The sequence below is a fragment of the Danio rerio genome, chromosome 14 (genome assembly GCF_049306965.1).
Source record: "Danio rerio strain Tuebingen ecotype United States chromosome 14, GRCz12tu, whole genome shotgun sequence".
In the NCBI taxonomy this organism is placed as follows: Eukaryota; Metazoa; Chordata; class Actinopteri; order Cypriniformes; family Danionidae; genus Danio; species Danio rerio.
This window is the reverse complement of record NC_133189.1, coordinates 26,684,043-26,709,928: the sequence shown is the minus strand read 5'-3', so window position 1 is coordinate 26,709,928 and position 25,886 is coordinate 26,684,043. Positions and strand designations below refer to the sequence as shown.

The window sequence follows — 25,886 nt, the reverse complement described above, 5'->3', positions numbered from 1 at the left end:
TTATTTCTGTTCTGCTACCCTGTATGCTGCCCTATTTTAGGGCATTACAGGTGCAGTGAGGGTGTAGTAAAGATTTTAAGCTACTGGGTTCCCACTCGATTCTAAATATAAAATTCCATTACTTTCAAGGAAGAGAATTAAACCATATTGGTAAAAAGAGTAAATAAATATAAGTTTTGTTAAAGTTCTATTAAGATGGATTGCTGATGACTGATTGGGTGTCAGCTTAATTCAGTTCAAGGTTTCTGCAGGTTTCACCAAGTTAAATTTAAGACTTTTAAAGATATTTTTAGGACCACTATGATTGAAAATTTAGACTCATACAGAGCTAAACACTAAGGAGTTTTTCAAATGGCCCAGGTGGAAAGTATTTTTATTTGCCCTATTAAAAAATGTATGGCAATTAAATTCATTTAATAATACTTAAATAATTTACATTTAAAAATACAATTATAATTTACATTGAAACAGTAAAATAATATGAATATAATATGATGTTTACTGAAGGTTGCAGCTGCCCTGCACTGAGGGATTTGCATCTTTAATAAACTATGACTGTTCCCAATCACTGAAACACAAGAATGATTAATAAATCCAATCCCTTAAAAGTAGCGTTGCGTCTTCAGTTTCACACTCCTCGTTTGAGCTTTGCACTCTTACTACAAGTCCAACTGAACCAAGCTCTGGACCATCTCTCCCAACCAGGCCATGGCCACCCAAACAAACAGTACCTGGGCACGATGTGAAGCACTCACACTTGTCAAAAAAAAAAAAAGCAAATGAGGGTCAAATGTCCCCGGTCATGGTTCAGATAGCCTAGTTAGAGTACACCCTAAATTTCAGAAAATTTAAGACCATTTAGGGCCTAAAATGCTAAGACCCCGCAGGCACTCAGTAGTATGTGCAGACTTTATTTATACTATATAAAACATACTTTGCAGCAGTCACTGTTTACAAAGTAATTTCTTTAATAAGTAATTATATATGTAAATACCTAATCAAAAAGATTGGAAAATAAGTGGTAACAAGTCACTGTTAAAATTTGTCAAACATTTGTTTAAGTGATAAGTGACTGTAATTAAAACAAGTGAAATCTTTAATTGAGTCATTAAATAATTCATTAAAACCAGTTAGAAAAAATAATTTCAATGAATGAAATATTTTTAAACAGGTTGTTTAATTGTCTATTCAGAACTGGAGGAGAATCGTAATTATTCCACACCTCTGGTTTAGAATTGTATATGTATTTATGTGTCTTAAAAAGTATCTGTAAAAAAATATTTAAAAAACAAAAGTATTTTTACTAAAGACCCTATGTTTGAGATCAGTAAAAAACAAATAAAACAACTTAACACAAAATCAAAGATGATTATGTTGAAATGCACTGATTGACCTGTTAAGTAATCTTGTTTTAAAAATAATCATTTCAGAATTGTTTTTCTACTCTTGTACTTACTGTCGGATTTCACGACTGTGATCCAAATGACTTCCTGGACGATCTTTCTTCACTAGAGAGGCAGTAAATCCCATGTTCTATCCATCAAAAAAGGGAAGTTCATGTAAGAACCTACTTTATCAACAGTTTCATACTTCTCTTTTTTATTATTTATAGGTCTGTTTCAAAACATAATGTACTGACAGCAAACATTAGTGACTGATTCAGAAAGCCAACTTCCCTGACTCAATAACAAAATGGCTGTCTAAGCAGGCAACTTACTATGGTTTGGAACAACTTTACATATAAAAATTAATCCAGATGAAAATAAGCATGAGCTCACCTCAATCAATCTGATTATATCTCTGGGGCCGGTCACTTCTGGGTCATATTTGATGTGGGCTTTATTAGTTGAAAGGGCAACTGAAGCGTAGAGGATGCCCTTCTGTTTCATCAAGTTAGACTCAATTTTATGAACACAAGAGGCACATGTCATCCCTCTGACCTATTGAAAAGAGACAGTGTCCACAATCTTATGTTAATAGAAAAAACATATCAAGAATAGGATCTGCTGGCATATTTACCACAAGCTCCAGGGATCCATCTGAGCCATCATAATTATCCATGACTGTGGCAGTGAAGCCAAGCTCTCGAATCAGCTCTGCTATTCTCAGAGGATCAATGACTGATGGGCTGTATCGAACCTCAGCTTTACTGGCCATCAGAGCCACCAAAACGGAGTGTATACCTGAGGAAAAAAATCACGACAACAAATGAATTACAGCCATAATAACAACTATACACAACATTCAATCAATCAATCAATCAATCAGCTTTACCACTTTTCCTCAATTTCTATTTGAGAAATTCAACTTATTTATAGAATTATCATTATTATGTTTATTTTACTTAACTTAATTAGAGAATTATCATTATTATGTATTTTTTTTTATTTATTTATTTATTTAGATTTTTTGTACTTTGGAGTCACAAACTCCACATTTTGTCATCTCTGTTAAATGTCATTTGACCTAGTAAGTATCATGTCTGCCAATTTAGCTCTGCCAGCTGAGTAAAAAAGTATTACAATAAATCCAGCTATGTTCATGATTAAATCTAACGATTGCAAATTAGCTTATTTCAGATCAAAATGTGCACATTTTTATTGTTATACTTTGTTTGCAGGAATCTGTGAATAGAAACACTACATTTAGATTTTATTATCTGTTAAGCCTAATCTTTAATTGTCAAAACATTTGACTTTTATTTTAAAAACTGTACTTTTAACCCAAATTAAAGTCCCATATATACCGATTATAAATCATTATTAGAATCATAGCATTATGAACAGGCTAATGGTTTAAATGCTTTCTGATTATGTACATGCTTTAAAAAGGTTGTGTATTATAGACTGCAACTTTTAATAGTCTTAATAAATACTTATCATGAATAAATTTACATAGCACACCCCATTTTGCAACAATTTAGCTGTTACTTAAAAGGTAACAATAAATAATAAAATAATGAGTCAGTAAGTCCAGCCGTATTCCTGGACAAACCGTCATAGCTTTGTAAAAACAAAAATGCAAATAATTACCTACAAACAGCACCTCAAAAACTAGATATGCTGTAGTTGTAGAATGGAAATGTGAAAGTTAATGTACTTTGCATTCGTTTCCAAACGTTGAGGTGTTGACCTCAAATTGATATGATAAAAAAAAAAACATTCTAGTTACTTTTCAATACATTGTGTATTTACATGTTAAAAGGGCCTCTGGAGAGGAAATTCATATACGGCAATACGTTTTTTTGTTTCTGACATACTCTGTAAGCAGTAGACTGAGGTGGCCAAAGTAGGGCCCGCAGGTCAAAGTTAGCCCATTGCAACCTTTGATTTGGCCCACCATCCCATCTGAGAAAAGAATTGAGTATGATGGAAAGGGTTGGGACTTGAAATAAAGCAAACTGAAATTAAATATTTCAATTAAATGTTGTAAATAAATCAGATTTTTAAGGCAAAAACTTGTGTAATTCTGTTATAAATGACTTTTTATTTTATTTTATAAGTTTATTATTAAATGTAAAGAAAAAAACGGTTTTAGTTCATTTAAGCAATAAAGGTAATTACCCATGGCAACTATATTAAGTTTGGTTTTTGGCTCTTCATAAGAAAGTAGACCTGCAGTAGACCTGCTGTTCATCTGATCAATAAGTAGAGTAGGCTCTCAAAAATAAGGGGTTTAAAGAGTTAAAATTGAATAACCTTTCAGACACATTTAGGAAAAATGTTAATGCTGCAATGTATATTTTAAGAAAAATCTTTTTTGAATGATATAAACCCAGGTAGAGAGATTCAAAAAAAATTAGAAACATACAAAAGGGCCACTTTATGGCATTTGAAAAGTTTGCTTTGGAAAGATTAATGAATACCATATTCGTTCTTGAGGTTCCTCTCAATGTTGGCCACGCAGGAGGCACAGGTCATTCCTCCAATCTGGATGAAACATTTAGAAATAGTGTTTGTTGAAGGCTCAGCGTCACTCTCAGCTTCATTCTCCTTCACAGCTGACCGGACAGGAGATAATGATGAGCTCCGGACAGACAGAGATGGGCTTTTGACCACTGAAGGCACCAATGAATTTGTCTCTGTAAACAAGATAGGACAAAGTGACCTTCATATAGCTTTCAGTGGAAATAACAATTTAGAAAATGACAATTTTATTTCCTGACATACCAGTTACTCATGTAAAAACAGAAATGGAAACAATTAAAAAAAAAATAGAAAAATAGAAATAAATAGAAATTGAAAAGAACAACAACTGCTGTGCCAAAATCTTCTTAGTCATTTCAAATACAGACGAGGCTAAAATAGCTTTGCACAGCATCCTTACGACAACATCAAATGCTATCAGAATAGGACAAATGTCTATAAAAGAATGGCAAAAAACTGTCAAAAATATATCTTTAGAATATTTTATATACATTACATATAGTAAAAAAAAGCCTATTTGAACTATTAATGTTGCAGCATTCTTATCAATTTTCAGTCTTTTATTTTCTATGCAGATTTTTTTATAGCATTACATCAAGATGACCTGCATTTCCATATATTCAATACCCAAAAATAAATAACCCAAACACACCTCAGAACTGACAAATGGGAAGGAAATGTGCTTCACAATACTACAATAGGCACTAGGACAAGGCCAGAAAATCCCAGTGATTTGTTTATTTATTTTGTGTGTGTGGTAAAATATCAAAGGACATGTACCTTGTTAAATTCTCATGAAATTGGATACCATGGTATGAATTTGAGTAATTAAATACTCAAACCAGCTATATATATATATATATATATATATATATATATATATATATATATATATATATATATATATATATATATATATATTTAATTTGTGTTTTTTACATTATAAGATGCAATCTGAGGTATCAGGTCTGACTGCCTTGGTGTGAGAGACAGTATCATTCCTCCAAGCAATGAAAATGCTAGGGAAGGTAAAACCTCAGGATCTATTCAAGACCCTGAAACAAGATTTTTAATTAAACTTGTCATGACAGCTTTTGTTTCTACTCCCATACACTCCTAGACATGTGCGTCTGATGCTAGGCTTTTAACTGCTCAATCAACGCGGGCAAAATTTTTGGGAGATCAAGCATTGTCTTCATTGGCACATAAAGGGCTCTATTTTGACGATCCATGCGCAAAAAGGAAAATCGCAGGGCGCAAACGCTTTTAGGGCGTGTCAGAATCCATATTTGCCTATGGGTGCACATGCATTTGCTATTTAAAGAGCATGACGCAACGCTTCAAAATGACTCTTGCGCCACACTGAAACTAGCAAACAAGTATTGCGCCGCGCCTTGCGCCACATTGCAACGAGTGTATGATAGGGCCCAAACTGTGGAACTCTTTAACCTCTATTGCTTTTAACCTCTTATTATTTTATTAACCTCTGTTATTTTAAAATAATTTCTTAAAACTTACTTTTTAAAGGTAGCTTTTATTTGATTTTATTTGACTTTTATATGATTTTTAGATCTGTTATTATTATTATCATTATTATATGTGCTTTTATTTATTTGTATTATTATTATTATTATTTTTTTGCATTTATCCTTGTGCATTTTACTGCTGCACATTTTATGTCTGTAAAGTGTCTTGAGATACTACTTTTAAAGGTGTTAAGTAAAAATGTACCCTGCTGCACTAGTTAAATTTTCGATGAAGAACACAGCAATGGTGAGTTCTCATTAAACACTGTAAAAAGATTCAGTGTTCCACATGATTCCTTCATCCAGTCCCAACACAAACTAAGTAAACTCAATCATTTTTTCAATTCAATTTTTTTTATTTAAGTAGTCTAAACATAAAACAATTAAGTTGTCCTTCAAAAAAAATATGACTATGTTGTTTTAATGCATTTTAAATAAGTAGTTTAAACAAGCAGCAAAAGTTTTTTTTTTTTTTTTTTTTTACTGAAAGACTCTGCTTTAAAGGTACCTGAAAAATCTCTCCTTTAATTCACAACAATACATGTGCTCTATGTATGTTAAGAGAACATTTCACTTTTTTGAAAAAAGGTTAATTTTACAAATCCCCTCCAGTTAAACAGTTGAGTTTTTACATTTTTGAATCCATTCATTCAATCTTCGGTTCTGGCAGGTGCACTTAGCTTAGCTTAGCATAAACTTAGAGGCACTCGGTAGGTGCAGAGAATAGTGTCAGACAGCTGTGTGTATAGACCAGGGGTGGGCAATCTCGGTCCTGGAGGGCCGGTGTCCTGCACAGTTTAGCTCCAACCCTATTCAAACAGACCTCCCTATAGAGTTCAAGTGATCTTGAAGACACTAATTAATTTGTTTAGGTGTGTTTGACTAGTGTTGGAACAAAACTCTGCAGGGATACCGGCCCTCGAGGATCAAGTTTGCCCATCCCTGGTATAGACTGTCCTATCACAAAACGCACCGTAAATCCTACACAACAGTAATAGATTGATTAAGGTTTTTACATGTTTACATACAGAGAGCAGCATTTACAGCGGATCTTTCAGTCCATAATATTGTAGTGATACTAACGTACTTTAAACTTAGTAACTAAATCACTTTGACTAAGGTATGTTTGAAATAGTAAAAACTGAAATAGTACTGCTGACGATACTAACTTTGCCATCTGAATAAACAAACAAAGAGCACTAATCTCTCACTTACCAAATCCGTAAAGACAGGACAATCAACGCGAACTGGGACAACGTCTTTTTAAAAAAGGAGATGAGTGGAAAATCCGTAATTTACCATTTTTACATGTGAAAAGCTCTCTGGTAAAAAAAAAAAAAGTTCCTTACAAACTAGGGCTGTAACGATACACCAAACCCACGGTTCGATTCGTATCACGATTTTTGACCCACGATTCGATTCGTATCACGATTTTTTTTTTCGTGTGGGGTGGGAAAAAAAAAGATTTTTAAAACTATTTTTTATTAAATAAAATTATATCATTTTTGTTTTCTTTGTAACAAAATACTTTTGAAAAACCAAACAGAACTAAACTCCATTGTGTAGATGGTTCAAGCATGTTAAAAAATTATTTTTCAATCAAGTTCTCTTACATAGAAAAAGTAAATTAAATGGCTACTAGGGATGCTCATTTCGGTTAATTTTGCTAACAGACAACCGCCGCTGATTAATCGGTTATTATAATAACGGTTAACTGGTCAGATTATTATTAATTTTATATTAAACAAATTGACGTGTCTATTTTGTGTCTGACACATTAAATATTGCATTTTAAAATAGGCTACTGATTTATTTTTAAATGCTAGCATATTAATAACAGAACAGAACAACAGAGCATCTTCACGCACCTGCAGTGTTTAGCACAGAAGAGCAGAATAATCTAAATAAAATGAATAAAATAAATAGGACTGCCCTAAATTATTTTCATTTAAATAATTAATTTATAGGTTACAAAACAAAAATACTGACTGATTCTTTTTAACAACCGGCATAGGCTGTTTTTTTCCAATCATGTTTTTTCTTCCGTCAAATAAAAATCGCAGACTTCCTCAAATTGCCCGCTCCACGGAAAATATGCATTTATTTAATGCCCCGCTGTTATTATTATAATCACAAAACCTTTTACATTTTAATAGAAATCATTATTTTAAAGAATATGTCCTGATGGTTTCCTCTCTCTCCCTCGCGGTTCAAGTGCGCGTGCTGCGTGATGAAAAGACAACAACAACGCACGCATATGTAGACTTTTTGTAAACAGTTTTGTTGTTTAAATATGCTATTGCATTAATATGCATACATGCTTTATAAGCCGAAAACAAGGCGCATCTCACTGCCTTTATGTTGACAAGGAAAAAAGAAGAGAAGAAGCGCGGTCCTCTTATGAAACGACTGAATCAGCTGGGTATCGATTGTGCATAAGTGTTGCTGTCTGTGTTGTTACAATTGTAATATTTAATGCTATTGTTATATTCGAGATTTGTACATTCATACAGCTCTGGATAACTTAAAACAACGATTAGACCTTCAGAGCGGTGTTAATGCGTCCTGAAGTAAAGCGAAACGGCTATTAATTTCCAGCAAGATAGAGTGATTATATGCAGAGCCATATACCTTTATCTATAAATAAAGTATAACTATAGAAACTGTGTTCATCTTAACTGAAAGCTTCGTCCTGTTTCCTGGCCTCACGCATCGCGCTGTCAGTCAGCACATAACGTTAACTCTCAAAGGTTCAAACAGAAAGCGCACAGCACGGTTACAGAAAAGTTTCCTCTGCAGAGGAGTCGGGGCATCTGGTGAACACCCATCCCTCTCTGCGCAGCCACATTAACAACAATGCTTTGACAGCATTGGCAATGTTTCTGCCGTTGTCGGTTGTCTAGAGGGGTTAAGTTGGTTTTGTTTTTGATATTCCTGACACATTCAGACAGTCCCTTACTAAGAGCTCCGTGCGAGCTCTCCCGGTTAAACGCTAATTGCGAATGCTTAAACGGAGCAGTGCTCGTAATGTCGAGCGGAAAAAAAGTGTTTCCTCACGTTCTTCTTCAACTAGCTCAACTTTTGCAGGCACGCGTGACGTTATTGGAAAGGTAGTCACGGGGTGTGTCGCGATTCTCCCTTATCACACCGCGACACAGGATCGTAGATCTGAGTGTCGCGATTTCGATTTTATATCGTGTATCGTTACAGCCCTATTACAAACGTATTTTTGTGGCATGTTAGCAGAGCACTGTAATCCACAAGTGAGTCCAGCTTTGCTCTTATAATGGGGAAATGAAAACCTTCATTGCTGCACATTTATAAACGCAACACTGACGACCCATGTCTCCAAGCAATTCTTGTTTTCATTAGCGTTGGAAACAGAACATGGCGTCTCTCTGCCGTCTGAACATTGTAACGTACATTAGTCTTGGAAGCTATCATGCATATTAATGAAGTTGCAGCTCATTCACAATAGAATGCACTGATTGGTTCGAACCAAGTCTTTCTCATAAATTAATGATGAAAACTTAAAGACGTCATGTTGTACCTGCCAGTCCAGACATCCAGTCTACACGCTGGAATTTACACAATCATCTCATGGCCGTGGCGTCGCTTCTAAATTTCTTTTCAAACCGGATGAAAAATTTTCTCAAAATAATGCAAAAACAACAAATTTTCACTTTTTTTGTGAAATATATGTGTCCTAATAGGGTTTTTAGCAGTGTGGGACATATATATATATATATATATATATATATATATATATATATATATATATATATATATACACACATGTATATGACTGTCAACATCTCAAAAAATGTGTTTTGGTGTTTTGTGACCCTTTAAATCTTGACACTTCTGTAATTACACCATGTTCTAAAGCCTCCTTTTCACTGCACACGACAAGCGACAGACCGGAAGTCATCCATTTCCAATGAAGAGCAGCCCAGGAGCTGTTTCAACCGGATATGATGTATTCCAATGTTGTACAAACGGATCCGTGTGCGCAAGATGAGAAATAGTAGATTTTCTGGTTATTTTTGGAATCAGAAAAAGTCTATATTAAAAAAAAAACACTTCTGTTCATAAATGTAAGTAATAAAGTAATAATAATATAATTGTTTAATGTTGTCTCCACATTCCCCCCAATATTTTTTATCAGTGTATGAGTTTTTAGTATTCATTCATTCAATCATGGGGAACGCACAGAGAATACTGGCTCTTGGTTTTGCACTCCTTTATTTTGGACACTACGAGAACAGCTTCTCTCCCATAGTGCATGTCAGAACTGAAAATTCTATGCGACTGCCACAGGGGAGCATATTCGGACAGTCGTGTCCAAATGTCGTGTGCAGTGGAAAGGCGGCTTAAGACCTAGTTACATAGCTGATCATGCTTGATTTCTCAGAGATACACCCACTTGCTATAAATCTCACAATTCAGGTTTCTGACATAAGGCAAGGGCAGCATCAGAACTATTTATGACCAAAAGACAATATAAAACAGTTCAGTGCTATTACCCTGCCTATAAACTGTCAGTAATGAAGACTTATAGAAGAGAAAATGTGCCCCCAGGACATACACAAAACACTTACCAGGCAGAAAAGCATCAAAGCCCATGTCCTCTATAGCAGCCCTCAGCTCCTCAGGTGAAGTCAATAAAGGGTCATATTCAAAGGTTCCCTTATGATTGGCCAATGACACTTGGGCTGATCTGACTCCTTTCTTCTGGGAAAGCGTGCCCTCGATGGACTGAACACAGGAGCCGCAGGTCATGCCCTCAATGTGGATCTCAGCTACTGATACCAGTGGCTGGAGGAAGCCTGGCTCTGGGGAAGCTGGAATGATGGCTTTAAAATTCCCTGGAGGAAGAGCCTCGATGGCTTTCTGCAGCTCCACCGCTGAGACTTGTTTTGGGTTGTGCTGAATGGACGCCTGTCTATTCTCCAAGGACACAACTACTGAAGTCACAGCAGGCAGCTTGGATATATTGTCCTGAATGTTTACCACACAGGAGTTGCAGTGCATTCCTGTAACCTGAAACAGTGTAGTGACTGTGGAATCTGCAGGCGGCTCAGAAAGCTTCTCCTCAGTCTGTTTTGGCGCACTGAGTAATCGCTCTACTTCACTAGCTGACAGCTTCAACTGACGAGGTTTAGACTTGACAGTGGCCTTGAAACCAGCCACCTCAATCTGCTTCACAATCTCATCCACTGTGATGATATAAGGCAGGTAAACTACAGCGGCCTCCTGAGATTCTAGAGAGACTGAAACAAGCACAGAAAAAAATGAATAAATTAAATCATATAATCAAAATATAAATAACAAATTTTAAAAACTACAATATTATGTTAATATTATGTTAGGTTAATAATATATGTTATCCAAGAGTCAATAATACGAACGTATTTATGCTCATTGTTACGAGTAGTTGTTGTGGTGTGTGTTGTGTTTTTCTTTCTCTCGCTGTTTCTTTCGCTCTCTCTCTCAGTCTGAATTAATCGCAGGTGCATCGGATTACGGCGTATCATGATTTTTGCTTGGATTGGCGGCAGTTGTATTTTAAACCCCAAGCAACATGGATTCAGCAGCTCCCTGCTCTCTCATGATTGCCCTTTCGTAATTCTCTGTTGAGATGTTGCTTGAGTAATGAAAATGAGTTATTGTTCCACAGGCACCAGTATTGGGGCCTCTTCTTTTTATTATATAAATAATACTGATCGAAAAATCAAAAATGCAAATTTTCGTTATTATGTGGATGGTACAATCATATACACAGCTGCATCTACACCCAATCTGGCCCTTTCTCAACTATAGATCGCTTTTAATGTACTTCAACATAATTTATCTGAGTTAAAACTAGTTTTAAATGCCGATAAAACAAAACAAAGCTATTTTCAAATTCACTATCATGGTGCAGAGATTGAATTGGTGTCTTAGTGCAAATATCTTGGAATTTTAATTGATTATATACTTTCTTTTAGTTCTCACATTCAGCAATTGGTAAAAAAAATAAAAGTGATTTTAGGCTTCTATTTAAGAGTTAAGAACTGCTTTTGATGCTAAAAAAGCTGGATGATGCAACATGTATGTCGATATTAGACTATGGTGATGTTATCTATATGCATGCTTTGTCTCAGAGTCTGCATGCATTGGATACTGTTTACCATGGTGCACTAATATTTATAACAAATTTTAAATCTCTTACTCATCGTTGTGTGCTGTATACTAGGGTAGGTTGGTCTGCTTTGTCTATTCTTAGGCTCAAGCATTGGCATTTTCTTGTTTACAAATCTATACTGGGTTTACTCCCTTCATATCTACACAATTACATTTGTAAAAAGCCTGTTCTTAACTATGGTCTTCAGTCACAAGATATTTATTTACTGTCTGTTCCTAAAGTGCAGACTGAGATGGGGAAAAAAGGCTTTTAAGTACGCATCACCTTTTGCATGGAATAATTTGCACAGTTGCAGTTCAAAAAATTGATTTCACTAAATGCTTTTAAAAAGACAATAAGTTAGAAGTTTTAGAAGTTGAAACACAGGTTTGTAGATGTTTTGAATAGTTTGTCAGTGTGATTCATGTTAACTGTAAATAGTTTTTTGTTTGTTGTCTGCCCATGTGATACGTATCCTGCCTAAACTTGGCCAGGACACTCTTGTAAAAGAGATTTTTTATCTCAATTTGCCTTTTCTGGTAAAATAAAGGTTATAATAATAATAATATTTATATGACGTGTCGTGAGTTGCCGATGTGTTGTATATTCTAACCAGAGGAACTAGGTTTTCTGTCTCCCTGTCTGGCTTGGAGAATGGTAGGGAGGTTTGGTGCCTTCTGTTTATAATTTTCGTTTTCTCCTGTGTTGTTAGTAGGGAGGAACGTTTTTCTGTATTTTACTTTCTTATTTATCTTTCAGGGAAGTTTGCTCTAATTTAGTTACTTTTGTTTATTGTCATTTATTTTGGCTTAAACCCTCTCAATGTTATTTTGCTCATTTTCTGTAAATAAATAATGTTTTCTTGGTAATTCTCAGTGGTTTGTGTATTGCTTTATATTTTGGGGAGAGAGAGCGCAGGGGCACCAGGGATTATATTTTTAATCCCTGTTATCTTGTTTTGTTTTGGTTAACTTTCTTTTTGAGAAAAGATATTTTATTTAATTTGTAACATCTTAACTTTTTTGTTTATGTTTCATTAACAGTTTAACAGTTGTTATGGGCTGAGACCTTTATATTTTGTCAATACAGCATAGGGATGTCAAAAATATAGACTTATTATATGTTAAATTAAGTGAAGTAAATTATTAAATAGACTTTAAAATATTAAATTAAATAGAATTTTTATTAGACAGTTTTTAGACAAACTGTACTAAAATAGAAGTGTCCTGAACATTTTTTAAATAAAATAGTTGAGGATAAAAACACAATAAAGCCCTGGGCTTGTTTCCACTGTGGTCCTCGAATTATTCATTAAATGATAAAAATAATAATAATAATAGATAATGTTTCTATTATTATTATTATTATTATTATTATTATTTAATCCCTCTAAGTGAAGCTTGTAAAATATCAAAGAGCACAATATCAGTTGATAAAGTAATAAAAAATATACACTACCGGTCAAAAGTTTGGGGTCAGTAGGATTTTTTAATGTTTTAAAATAAGTTTATCCTGCTCACCAAGGCAGCATTTATTTAATTAAAAATACAGTACAAATTGTAAAATTGTAAAATGTTATTGCACTATAAAATGACGGATCAAAAGTAGTCAATAATTTAATTTAATAATTTATTCCAGTGATTTTAAAGATGAATTATCAGCTTCATTACTCCAGTCTTTAGAGTCACAAGATCCTTCAGAAATCAGTCTAATGTTATTTTTTTATTATTAATGGTAATAATAATAAAAGCAACATTGACTGAAATAATAATTTCATTTGAAACTACATACAAAAAGCAGTTATTTAAAATTTTAATAAAAATTAACTTTTTTATATTTAATGAATGCTGCAGGATAATTTTCTTTGAAAGAAAAAAAAATGATCTTAAACTTTTGACCAGTAGTGTTATAATAATTAGGATTATGGCATGAAACAATACAATAAAAATGCCATTTAAACCTTACTGTATTACAGTTAGAAATTCTAGTATTCTGACAACACTAATTACTTTGTCACTAACCATGAATTAGCCTCATAACTATTTTGAAAGTGTTTAATAGAATAATGACACACGGCCATCCTTATGTAAAGTAAACTTTTAGAGTAATGTACACTCTCATGAAATGAGGATGAAAATTTAAACATTGGTCCTAATGGCTATTAATTTCAGTAAGACTACACTATTATCATTGGAAAAAAGACAACTAAATAGGATGTGAGAAATAGAAAACCGTGTTGACCCTAAAATGTATACATTGTGCAAGCTCTCATTTCTTATCTGCATTTACTGGCAGCACGATGTCAATGAGTTTAAACTTCATTTTATGATTTAAACTTCCTAATGTGTGACATAATTCACCGGTAAATGTTAAAGTTCAAAGTTCAAACACTGGAAATTACTTTACACAAACAAAGGCAAATCACAAGCTACAAAACCAATATACCTTTAATCTTTTCAACCCCTTTTAGCTTCCCAATCTTGCCCTCGATGGTTGTAGTGCAGGACAGACACACCATTCCTTCAATCCGCATTTTCACTGCCTCAACTCCACTGAAGCTGCGAGAAGTCGAGCCTTCCTTTGGGCTGAGCGGTGGCCGACAGGCTGTGTCGGGAGCCAGGCACTTCAACACTTCCCCAAGCTGATCCTCACTGACCAGAGATGGGACAAACGTAACAGCAAGGCCTTGGTTATCAGCACTCTCCTGAGTCTCAATCACCCCTTTTATCTGGGCCAGTGTGCTCAGAGCTTGTTGGACAGAGTCTGCGCTACAGCCTGCTTTGCTGAAGACTTTGGTTTCTGTTTGAACTGGTGTTGATGTAGCGTTTGTCAGGCTGGACTCAAAGCCCATATCCTCAATGGCATCTGCTATGGATTGTGGAGTGTGTTGAGTGTGGTCATATGTCACTGTTGCATTGTTCTGCTCCAGAGACACCTGTTGAACAAAATAAATGGCCCAATTTACTAAATTCGCATAAGAGTGCAGCCATAAAATTGCAAATGAAAGCGGAAAGTTTTGCTGATGATTGTAATGACGATGCACAAATGAAGGAAAGCAGAAGCATCAGCTCATTTCCATAATGATCAAGAAAGTGCATAAAACAGCACAAATTAAACATTTAGTAATCAATATTCAAAACTGGGATACCATTATGATCTCCTTGAATTCCAAATAAACACACAAGTTAAAAAAACTTCTGTCAGACATTGTTTTGTTCTAAGCTTTCCTCCTATAATACATCCTCGAGAGGAAGGGAGTTGAATGTTATTGATTTTGGTGCAATAAATGAAGTAATTAAGTTAAAATGGTATCAATCTTTGTTAAAGACAAACAGTCTTTATGGTTTAGCATTCCTTTTCATATTTTTCAAAGAGTGGGAGGAATTTCTTTTCTTCTAAAATGTGATTTTGACTTACTAAAATTGCCATTTAAATGATCTGATGTTCATGCGCAAGTGTTACTTTATTCTAAAATGATGTACAAGCACAATTTTACTCCACATAATGTTGTCATTTGGAATAACAGGTGTATTTTACATAAAAAAAACCTTATTTTTTAAAGACTGGTTTAGACTTCAGGAATTATCATTTTAAGTTAAAATTTAATTTTAATTCTACATGTAGAGAATTCTCTTTGGTTGTCAAAGCTATTCCTGTAGATTTGAGGAACTTAGTTTAAGGTATTGTGTATACTCTTCTGTAATACCTACACTGGTTGATTTGTATATTGATAATTATTCATTTCTGGTAATTAAATATACCAACAGGGTCTTGAGATCACTACTAATAAAGGAATATTTCACGCTGAAATATGATTCACGCTAAGAGATATTTTCTGAAGCGGACACTATTGAAGTTAAAAAAAGATACCTGTCATTTCCATTGTAACCTAAAATAAAAGAAGTTAATTTCAAAACAATTAATGACATTTGTCCATGTAATGAATTTCTTAGAATAAGATTTATTTAGACAGTAATGCTTGTATTTTCTGCTTGAAAGATATTGAATCTCAGGAACATCTTTTTAACAGATGTTCTATTGTCAAATCCTTTTGGGACAGATTGTATGAGTGGTTGATGGCAAAAAAGTGTAATACCTGCATTTGACTATCACATTGTGAAATTGGGCATTTTTGAAAAACAAAGAAGTGGAGTTTCTATGTAATAATATGTTAAATGTAGCAAAACAATATAAATTTGTTAAATTTTCTCCTTGCTTCAAAGCATTTGAAAATGATTTCAACATTTTATTTAAATTCATATAACAGGTAAAAACAAAAAGGTGCCTCAAAGCTTTCTAAACTTTTGTCAGCTTAAATGGACTGACTCCCCTGAATGTAATGTATTTTCTTTTGTATTGTGTAAGCTTTTTTCATGTTATTGATATTATTATTTTGTACTATTTTGTTTATTATATGCTGCTTGGACGTGTTTAACAATAAAAGTTGAAAATGCCTGTTTGTTATTTCAAGGTTAAATAAAAAATAAAATAAAAACATCCCAGAGATACGTACAGCTAGATTAGGGTGCAAATACAAGTCAAATTGACTAATGCAAACCTTAGTAAATTATGTTGCATGTTTCATTCCCATACTCTCCTCAAGAAATTTTGCAAACTTAACTGCGTCCACATATTTTCACAACTGAATTTCACTGTGTGTCTTTTTTTCAATGAAAAAATAAGGTTTATACCAGACTAGCTCATCCTGATAGTAAATCTGCCCTGTAATGTGCTAACCTATCCTCTAAAATAGTACACTTAGTCAAATTGCCCAATAAAAGCTATCCAGAGCAGCATTGTTCCAGTAACCAGAAATTGCACACATGCCTGTGATTGCATAACACATTATTGCAGATGGTTTTGGTCTTGAACTCCAGCAGCTGTACTAAAATGCAAGATATTCAGCCAGTGTGTGCATCATTGAACAGTGTGTAACACCAAACACTAACTGAGGGTAATTAGATTAGATTAGATTAGATTCAACTTTATTGTCATTACACATGTACAAGTACAATGCAACAAAATGCAGTTTAAGTCTAACCAGCAGTGCAATAGCAGCAAGTGCAGGATACAGGAATAAGTTATAAAGTGCAGTTATAGAAAACTATGGTGATAATTACAGATGAATGTACTATGAACATTATATACAGGTTGGATAAGCTATGAACAAAAGATTTTTATTATTGATTAATATTGATTTACAATAGATGAATATATGTGCAGGTTGCTATTAATAATCAGTAGTGTGCAGATAGATAAACATGATTACAAGTGTATATGTTACAATATATGAATATATGTATGTACAGGTTGCTATTAATAATCAGTAGTATGCAGATAAATAAGCATGATTACAAGTGTATATGTATAGTGGGTGTGTACATAATTACAAATGCCCATATGCCCATGAATCCCCTTTTTAAGAAATGTTCCAGCTAGCTACTACTTCAACTCTTTTTTGATGTTTAATGTCGATGTTGAGTGACCGTACAAAATCACTCCATGACATAAGACACTCAATGAATAACAGAAATACTCCAGTACACAATGTGAAGCTGTGTAACTTTTTCTTTGTCTGTTTTTCATGAAAGCTTTTCCACGTCCACAGCTGGTCAAAAGTTTGCAAGATAAAAGTGCAATTGTAAAAAAAATCAAATCATTTTGTGCATCAGTGCTCTCTCACACTAGCACCCTTTGTTTAGTCATGAGGTGATACGTCAGTGATAACTGCACATGATAAACTTTCTTGTATGCATGATGAGCCTTAAGGTTTTTGTCTCTGTTGTGTGAGTGACATTAAAACTGTTAATCACTAAAACTCATTTGCCAATGCTTTATTTTCTCATAGTTTAACAAGTCCAAAGTCACAGTTTTATCTGTAGGCAGCAAACTTTCCAACTACAAATTCCTGAATTTGAACTAAAGCAGTAAACATATGGAGGACGAAACCTACAAAAACAATAAAAAATAAATACGAAAATAAAAAAATTACTGTATACATAAATGTACAAATTCCTGCATATTTATTACAATTAATAAATAAATAAATTACCAAATAAATATGTAATGAATAAATGAACAGATAAACATACACGAATACCTGCATTAATAATTATATAACTAATTAATAGTGCAGTGTAAAAGAGGAGAAAATCTACATTAAGTTTAGCATTTTCTTATTCCCCCAACATCTGTGTAATTTATTTATCATTTTTAATCTGTCCGCCCTATTTATATAATTATTCATGCAGGAATTTGTGGGTTTTTTTGTATTTGCATATTTTTTGTATTTGTTTTATTTATGCAGGCATTTGAGGATTTATGAAATTATTTATTTTCATTTTCCATATAAACATGATGCAGAAGTGGAAAGTAAACTAGAATTACAACTAGAAGCAAAAATAATGAACTAAATTAGAATTAACTGAAATTCAAAGAATCATGCAAAGTTTGTCATGGTTAATTGTTTCTCTGATGGTTTGACATTTATTCAGCTTCATCATCACAAGAATAAACAACTTTTTAAAATAAAACAGCAAACAGTTGATAGTATTAATATTTCATTGTATTTTTTAATAAAAGTCTCGAAAAACCAAAAGTTTTGCCCCTGACAAACTTGAGATTATGATCCATTTCAAAGTAGGTTTCTGCTATATGTAGTTTTAGCCCAAGTTTAGTGAAAAAAAGTATTGCTTTTAAGCACGTTTTGCTAAAAAGGCTTGATCATTACACTTGCACATGAGTGTGACGATGAACCCAATGTGATTCCTCAAGCAGCTCAGTCTGGTGACTCACTCCTATCATCACATGACCCTTAAACCCTAAAATCTCATGAAGAAACAACTGGAAGTTTGTTTCTGCACAATAAGCACAATTCTAGAGTTGCTTTTTGTGTTTAGTATATTGACTGCTCACTCAGGAAGAGCCATATTGTTTGTTTTGTTAAAGACATTAATAGTATTTAGCATTTTCCAGCACTGGTCAATAGTAATACAAGCAGTTGGCTTTTCAAAGGTTAAAACAGCATCTTAGACAAACAACTGATTCGATTATTTTGCTTTTTGACCCTTGTCTGCGGGGCAAATGGGTTTTAAGGAAAAGGGCAGGACAAATTTCCAATAATTAGGTTATGTCTAAGTTCAACATACGGGTGGCCTTCTTCAATTATGTGACAGTTGCTGGAGGGTAGGCTCTGGTAAATATTATTACCACCATATATTGCTGCCAAATTGCTTTGTCAGCCTCCCAGAGAAGCCTAGAGTGTATCTCATACAATGATTCATGGAAAAACGACACCTGGAAATTTAATCTGTGTTTCAGCTATGTTTGTGTGCTTGTTTAGGGATACAGAATGAAGTTTACAATATTGTGGGAAAGTTCAAAAGCTATTTTTCAAAAACAGGTAATTATTCGCACTCAATTGCTTCGTACTGTTTTAATACAAGTATGTTTCGCTAACTGTTTTTGAAGATGAGGGTAAATGTCTCTTGTATAATTGGTTATGTGGGTAGAGGTGAAGGTAAGAATTGTGTTTTTTAATCCTTGAGTAATTGTCAAATGTAAACTTTTTTTTTTTTTTTTTTAATGTTAGCTGTCGGATTTTTATTGTAATGATGTACACCTGATTAATGATATAGTTGATGCACTTTATCTCTGTAGATTGAGGTCGGAAATGTGAAGATTGTTTATTGTTATTGCTGTGAAGATTATAAGTTATTGTGTGATTAATGGATAATGAAATGAGAGTGACGGTCTAATTAATTGCACATTGTAATTGACTATGAGATAAAAGGGTGGAGTTGAAGAATTGTGTCACACACTGAGGAAGGCTTTGTGCCGAAACGTCTGTCTTTTAATCACCCGTAAAATGTAAGAAAAATAAAAAATAAAAACAGTACAAAGCAATTGAGTGTGAATCATTACCTTTTTTTTAATAATAGCATTGATAAGATTGACGCACCAAACCAAAGAAGTAACTAAAAAAAACGCAAGCGCGCAGGGCAAACTTCAGTAACTCTACAAAAGTTCAAAAGCTGAAAAGGGTGATTTGAAATGTGTTAATTCTGTTAAGTCAGAATTATTAGCCCCCCCTGTTTAAGCTCATCTTGCAAAACATCAAAAAATAAAATAATAATAAAATAAAAAAGCTAACCAAAATCCCTGAAAAATGCTTGAACAGCACTTTGAATGATGCATTCTAACATAGGTTTATTCTTAAGAGTTCACTTGGTGTAACTGACATCCATATCTCTAACCTGTATATGAATGACTCCTGGCAGGCCTCCGATCCGGCCTTCAATGGACTGTACACAGGAGCCACAGGTCATGCCCTCAACCCCCAGGGTCACACGACACAGGTTAGTGCTCAGCGCCATTCTTCGTCTGAAAGATGAAAAACATGAGGGGATTTACAGACAGATGTGCAAACTGACATACAAGTGTTAATCACTGGATAAACACACAGCTTTATGACCCACAATCAGTCATTTTAATTTTAAGGGTATTTTAGCTTTTTCTTTCAACTTTCAACTCATTTTTTTCCACGGCCAAGTCTGTTATCCTGTAGATAAAAATGAGGCTGTTTAAACTTAACGCGTTAAATGTTACTGATGCATTTTAATTACACTTTAATTACAACATAAACATAAATTAGAATATATCAATCACCATAGTTTTATACAAACATTGACTTTTATATCTCACAATTTTAACTTTGTTTTCTCAGAACTGCTACTTTATTTGTCATAACTGTGAGTTTATTGGCTTGACCATAATTCTGCCAAATGCTTTTCTAGCAACAAGTGAAACTAAAACATACAGAACAATACACATAAACCTAATTCTGAATGAAACCAACACACACCACATGGTATATCAAAGTACTTTAAAAATACTATAGTGATTATCAAGATACAAGAACAAAAGATGGTACTGTAACTGTACAGTATGTAAAGTGCTAATTAAATAATAGCAACATAATATCAGCCTCATATAAAAAAAACATTGCTGTCTAAACTTACCCACTAAACACTCTGAATGTTTCTGACACATCTGAATTAAGCTTTAACTAAAGCACCTCTTCTATGAGAAACACAAACGTGACTTAGGAAACGTACACTAGAACAAATCAATATTTACACAGTCTGACATCACAAACCCGAGCAGTAACTGTACATCTGAATTAGGCTGATTTAGGCATGGTAAACAATATAGGGAGCATGTCCCAAGTTGTCACTGAATGAAAGTGCGAATATAAAAACCAACTTTACCTCAATCTGTACGATATTGGAAAAAAAATTTGTTTGTTGCAATATATTAGGATATAAATAAATTTTCAACAGAATATTTAAATAGCTCTATTTATAAAGATTTAATTTAGACTGATTGGGATGATCAAGTCTTTTTCCATGCAGTGGATCTGCATAAAATATAACAAATTACAAGCAAAAATAAACAAGACAGATCAAAAACAAAAGTTACACAAACAATGATAAAGTTCCACTCTGTATTTATTGGTATACTCTGCCATGACTCCACAATGTATCATGTATTCTCAACTGCTGTGCTGATCGACTATAATCGCAACTCAACATTGCATATCCTGCGATGTGAATATTGTGGACACACACATTGCGATATCGATGCTGAAACGATATACTGCTCAGCCCTAATCTAAAAAAAAAAATACAAAATGTCAAAGTAAAGACTACAAATTAAATATAAAATCTCAACCCTGCTGAATCCATATTTGAGTTCAATTCTTCGAAACAAACAAAAACTTATATATAACGATAATATACCAACAATAACGATAGTGTCAGGGTTTTAATTTAAACCGATAAGTTATAAAGATAACATACCGACAATAACGATACTGTCAGGGCTTGTATTTAAACCGATAAGTTATAAAGATACTATACCGACAATAATGATAGTGTCAGGGTTTGTATTTAAACCGATAAGTTATAAAGATAACATACCGACAATAACGATACTGTCAGGGCTTGTATTTAAACCGATAAGTTATAAAGATACTATACCGACAATAATGATAGTGTCAGGGTTTGTATTTAAACCGATAAGTTATAAAGATAATATACCGACAATAACGATAGTGTCAGGGTTTGCATTTAAACCAATAAGTTATAAAGATAATATACCGACAATAACGATAGTCTCAGGGCTTGTATTTAAACCGATAAGTTATAAAGATACTATACCAACAATAACGATAGTGTCAGGGCTTGTATTTAAACCGATAAGTTATAAAGATAACATACCGACAATAACGATAGTGTCAGGGCTTGTATTTAAACCAATAAGTTATAAAGATAATACACCGTCAATAATGATAGTGTCTGGGTATTTTTACCAATAAGATATAAAAAATAATATACCGACAATAAAGATAGTATCAGGGCTTAAATTTTTAACGATAAGTTACAATGATAATATATCGACAATAACGATAGTGTCAGGGTTTGTAATTTTATCGATAGGTTATAACGATGATATAAAGACAATAACGATAGTGTCAAGGTTTGTAATTTTATTCATAAGTTATAACGATAATATACCGACAATAAATATAAGTTTATATGTGTTAAACCTTCAGAATAAACATAATGTAACAAAATAAATTTTCTAAAGCAATTATAAACCCTAACTTCATTCTCACTGCGTCATTCACAAAACAATTATTAAACTACCACATTTAATAAACCATACCAGAACATAAACATTGAATGGACAATTGTATTTGTATTAATTAACGTCAACAAAGACACATAAAAAAAACAGTAACAAACGTTTTGCTCATCGCAAAAACGAATGGATTAACGTTAGCCCTATTATACATTACATCATCAGCTAATATAAACTCTCCAAGCAATAGAGATTAGCTTTATTATATATGCAGCTAACGTTCATCTCTATCGCTTGGAGAGTTTATATATAATAATAACCCCATGATCAATACATTAAGTGTTTAATGATATCCAATTTATTAAAGAACTGAAATTTTAAGGTGTCATCAGTTAGAAACAGGCATTTAACGTTACTCTAAAAATAACGTTCTCAGAAAGATTCCTTTGATGCAGATGTGAGATGTTTGCTTTTGAGCCTAAAGCTAACTTAAACCACAGACACGAAGAACAACAAAACTGCTGGATTGTTTTACCTTTCGTGCGAAGAGCTGATGCTGAGTCACAGGACCAACAAGTTTAATCCTCATAGGACGCTGTTGTCACTAGTTAAGTTTGGTAAGTTTTACTGTCACTTTCACAATGACAGCAGTTAACTTAACGTTAGCTGGCTAACAAACACTTTGTTAGTCTCCAGCAGCCAGTAAGTCCTCGCTTCCTTAAAACCTATGGGGTTGGTTGCCCCCATCGGACAAAACCCAGCCGTGTGTAGTGTGTGGAGACAGCAGGAGAGTGTGTGCTTACAGAAGTCACGCTGAAGAGTGTTAAATCCATGCGGAATGTTTGCTATCTCGATGTAGCTCGGGCGCACGCTCCGCAACGTTCCTAGTGTGTTCGAGCACATCATCAACCGCTGCCAAATGCGCAGTCTCGAATGTCGTCGTGGCAGATTCAAGAGCTTCAGTAATGCGTATTTTTGGAGCTGTTTGGAGCTTTGAATAGGGGGCTTGAGATTTATCAGATAGTATTTTAATAGAGCGACTTGGGGAAAAATTAATGCTTATTAAATTGTTTGAAATAAAAAGCTTGTTGAATAGTATTAACAAAAAATATATATGGATTGAATAATTTGAATTATCAAGTGTTTGTATTTTTTAAATTACTTGAACTGTCAGGCTTTGTATTTTTAGGTCTTGAAATTTAACGTAACGTTAACTGTTTATTTAAGCTATCAACTAACGATATTTCGGTTATCAACAAAAATGCTATTTTGGGATTAGTGCTATTTTGGGATTTCCGCCTGGAAAAGCTTCCCAAATCCACATGCAGAGGTGTAAATGCAAAAAAAAAAAAAAAAAAAAAATGGTATCATTTTAAAGAAAACCCTTTGATTTTTCATAAAACACTATTGAAAGTGTTAAACTAACTGTATATGTTGTCTGTGTTATGATAAACACCCAAAAAAGAGGCACTTTTTGCATTTTTTTATAAACTCAAATTTAAAAGTGTACCTTTTAGGTTCTGTGTGGTCTATGTTGATGTAAATAATGTTGGTGGTTCCTGCACATGTCTGTAATCAAAGGAAAAAAGAAAAATGTCTCTACCATAATCTATGCAAAAGTTATTGTATTCCAACTGATCATAGGTGCTATTCAAGCCACAGGGATCGATCATTGTTTTCATATTTCACAATTCTTTTGTTTGATCAAACATAATTGACTGTGTTTGGACCACATCAGACATGTAAAAGGATTACTTATGCACACCACCTCAAAAACAGAGGAGGCCCTGAAGCAAACAGCATAAGAGATGACAGCTGTCAGTGCTATCTGGGGCTGCTTAGTGATCATAAATGCACTGCTAGCCCTTTAAATCCTAAATCTTAAAGCGAAAGTCGATGACGTCACCGGTACCGGGTGTGTGTAAAATATTTTGTGGTTGAATTACAGCTTAACAGGTCCTAAAATACAAACCCTAACAATTCAAGCCAAATACAAATCAAAAGAGTGCTATTTAAGAAGCTTTCTATTTCAAATACTTTAGACCTTAAATTTGTTCCATAAGAGACATAGTATGCCTGTTATCTACTTTATAAAGAACTGAACCTTATTTGTATATAGGTTTTAGGGTCAAAACAGACCCAAATGCATTATAAAGGACAATTAAAATATATCCCCCTTTCTCAAATGATTTGTTTTGTGTCTTTAGAGTAAGAATGTGTAGACTTCATTATAAATGGTTTGCTTTTTATATCAGAATATAATAAAATAAAACGCTAACCTTTAAACCTGCAGCCTTCTTGTTTTAAGACAACCAAGCCACTGTGCTGCCCCAAAAATCATACAGTTGAAATAAGAATTATGAGCCTCCCTGAATTATTAGGCCATGTAGCCCCATTAGCCCCATGTTTATTTTTCCCCAAATTTCTGTTTAACAGAGAGAAGATTTTTCAACACATTTCTAAACATAATAGTTTTAATAACTCATCTATAATAACTGATTATTTTATCTTTGCCATGATGACAGTAAATAATATTTTACTGGATATTTTTCAAGACACTTCTATACAGCTTAAAGCAACATTTAAAGGCTTAATTAGGTTTATTTCCGGTAGCTGGCATGTAAGGAAATTTACTGTAAAATAACAGCCATTAAATTTTAGAAATTTCCTTAAATGTTAATTTTGGTTAAATTTTTGTAATTCAATCTCTCTTTTTTTACAGTAAATTTCTGTAATTTAACGGCCGTTATTTTACTATTTTTTTTTCGGCACCCCAGCTGCCAAAAATAAACCAAAAAATTTTGGATTGTTTTTGAAGTGTAGGGTAACTAGGCTGGTTGGGGTAATAAGGCAAATTATTGTATAATGATGGTTTGTTCTATTGTCCACTGAAAAAATATAACTTAAAGGGGCTAATAATTTTGTCCTTAATATGGTGCTTAAAAATTAAAACTGCTTTTATTCTGGCCAAAATAAAACAATTAAGACTTTCTCCAGAAGAAAAAATATCAGACATATTGTGAAAAGTTCCTTGCTCTGTTGCTCATCATTTGGAAAATAATTAAAAACGAAAAAAATTCAAAGGGGGGCTAATAATTCTGACTTCAACTGTACATAAATAAAATAACATATGATGTGGCGGAAGGACTTGAAATAATAAACTCAACAAATCATCAATAAAAAAAATTAATTCTGAAGGGCAGTATGATACTGAAAGAATTACTGCTGAATATTAAGCCATTGAAGAAAAAATATAATATTATTTTAGAGAACAATATGCACAAACATTGAGAGGGGTCTGGATGCAGACGTGGCACAGATACAATGCATGCTGCATGCAATCTTTTTAATGGGCTTACCTAACCCCATCCCTAACTACACATCACAGTGATGTGACTAGCTCCATTGAGTATATTGTGTCTGCATCTCTCAGCGTTGCAATGTCAATCTCAGCTTGCAACATAAAGGCTGCATCAAGATACTATTGCAAACATTAATATCTAAAAATTATGATATAGCTACAGTGATCTGAAAAAGTTTTGCCCATTTACTGATTTGTTTATTTTTTGGCCATGTTTGCCATACTTTAGTATTTCAGATTATCAAACTTTGATTATTAGTCAA

At 33.5% G+C, this 25,886-nt stretch overlaps 1 protein-coding gene across 14 annotated transcripts in view; it reads right to left on the bottom strand.

The window, feature by feature from the left end:
- atp7a (ATPase copper transporting alpha) overlaps nucleotides 1-23,153 on the bottom strand; it is an 813,847-nt gene extending 790,694 nt beyond the window's left edge. For 7 of the 14 annotated variants that reach the window (XR_012389555.1, XR_012389548.1, XR_012389549.1 and 4 more), the window contains exons 1-8: nucleotides 22,798-23,114; nucleotides 19,874-20,000; nucleotides 14,064-14,553; nucleotides 10,054-10,725; nucleotides 3,866-4,081; nucleotides 2,020-2,183; nucleotides 1,779-1,940; nucleotides 1,457-1,533 (exon numbers count right to left, since the gene is read on the bottom strand). Coding sequence is in view for 4 of the 14 variants with exons in the window: in XM_005173125.6 (XP_005173182.1) it covers nucleotides 1,457-1,533; nucleotides 1,779-1,940; nucleotides 2,020-2,183; nucleotides 3,866-4,081; nucleotides 10,054-10,725; nucleotides 14,064-14,553; nucleotides 19,874-19,993 (1,901 nt within the window). In the remaining 10 variants the exon portion in view is untranslated. 14 annotated transcript variants of the gene reach the window in all.
- Nucleotides 23,154-25,886: the final 2,733 nt, after the last annotated feature.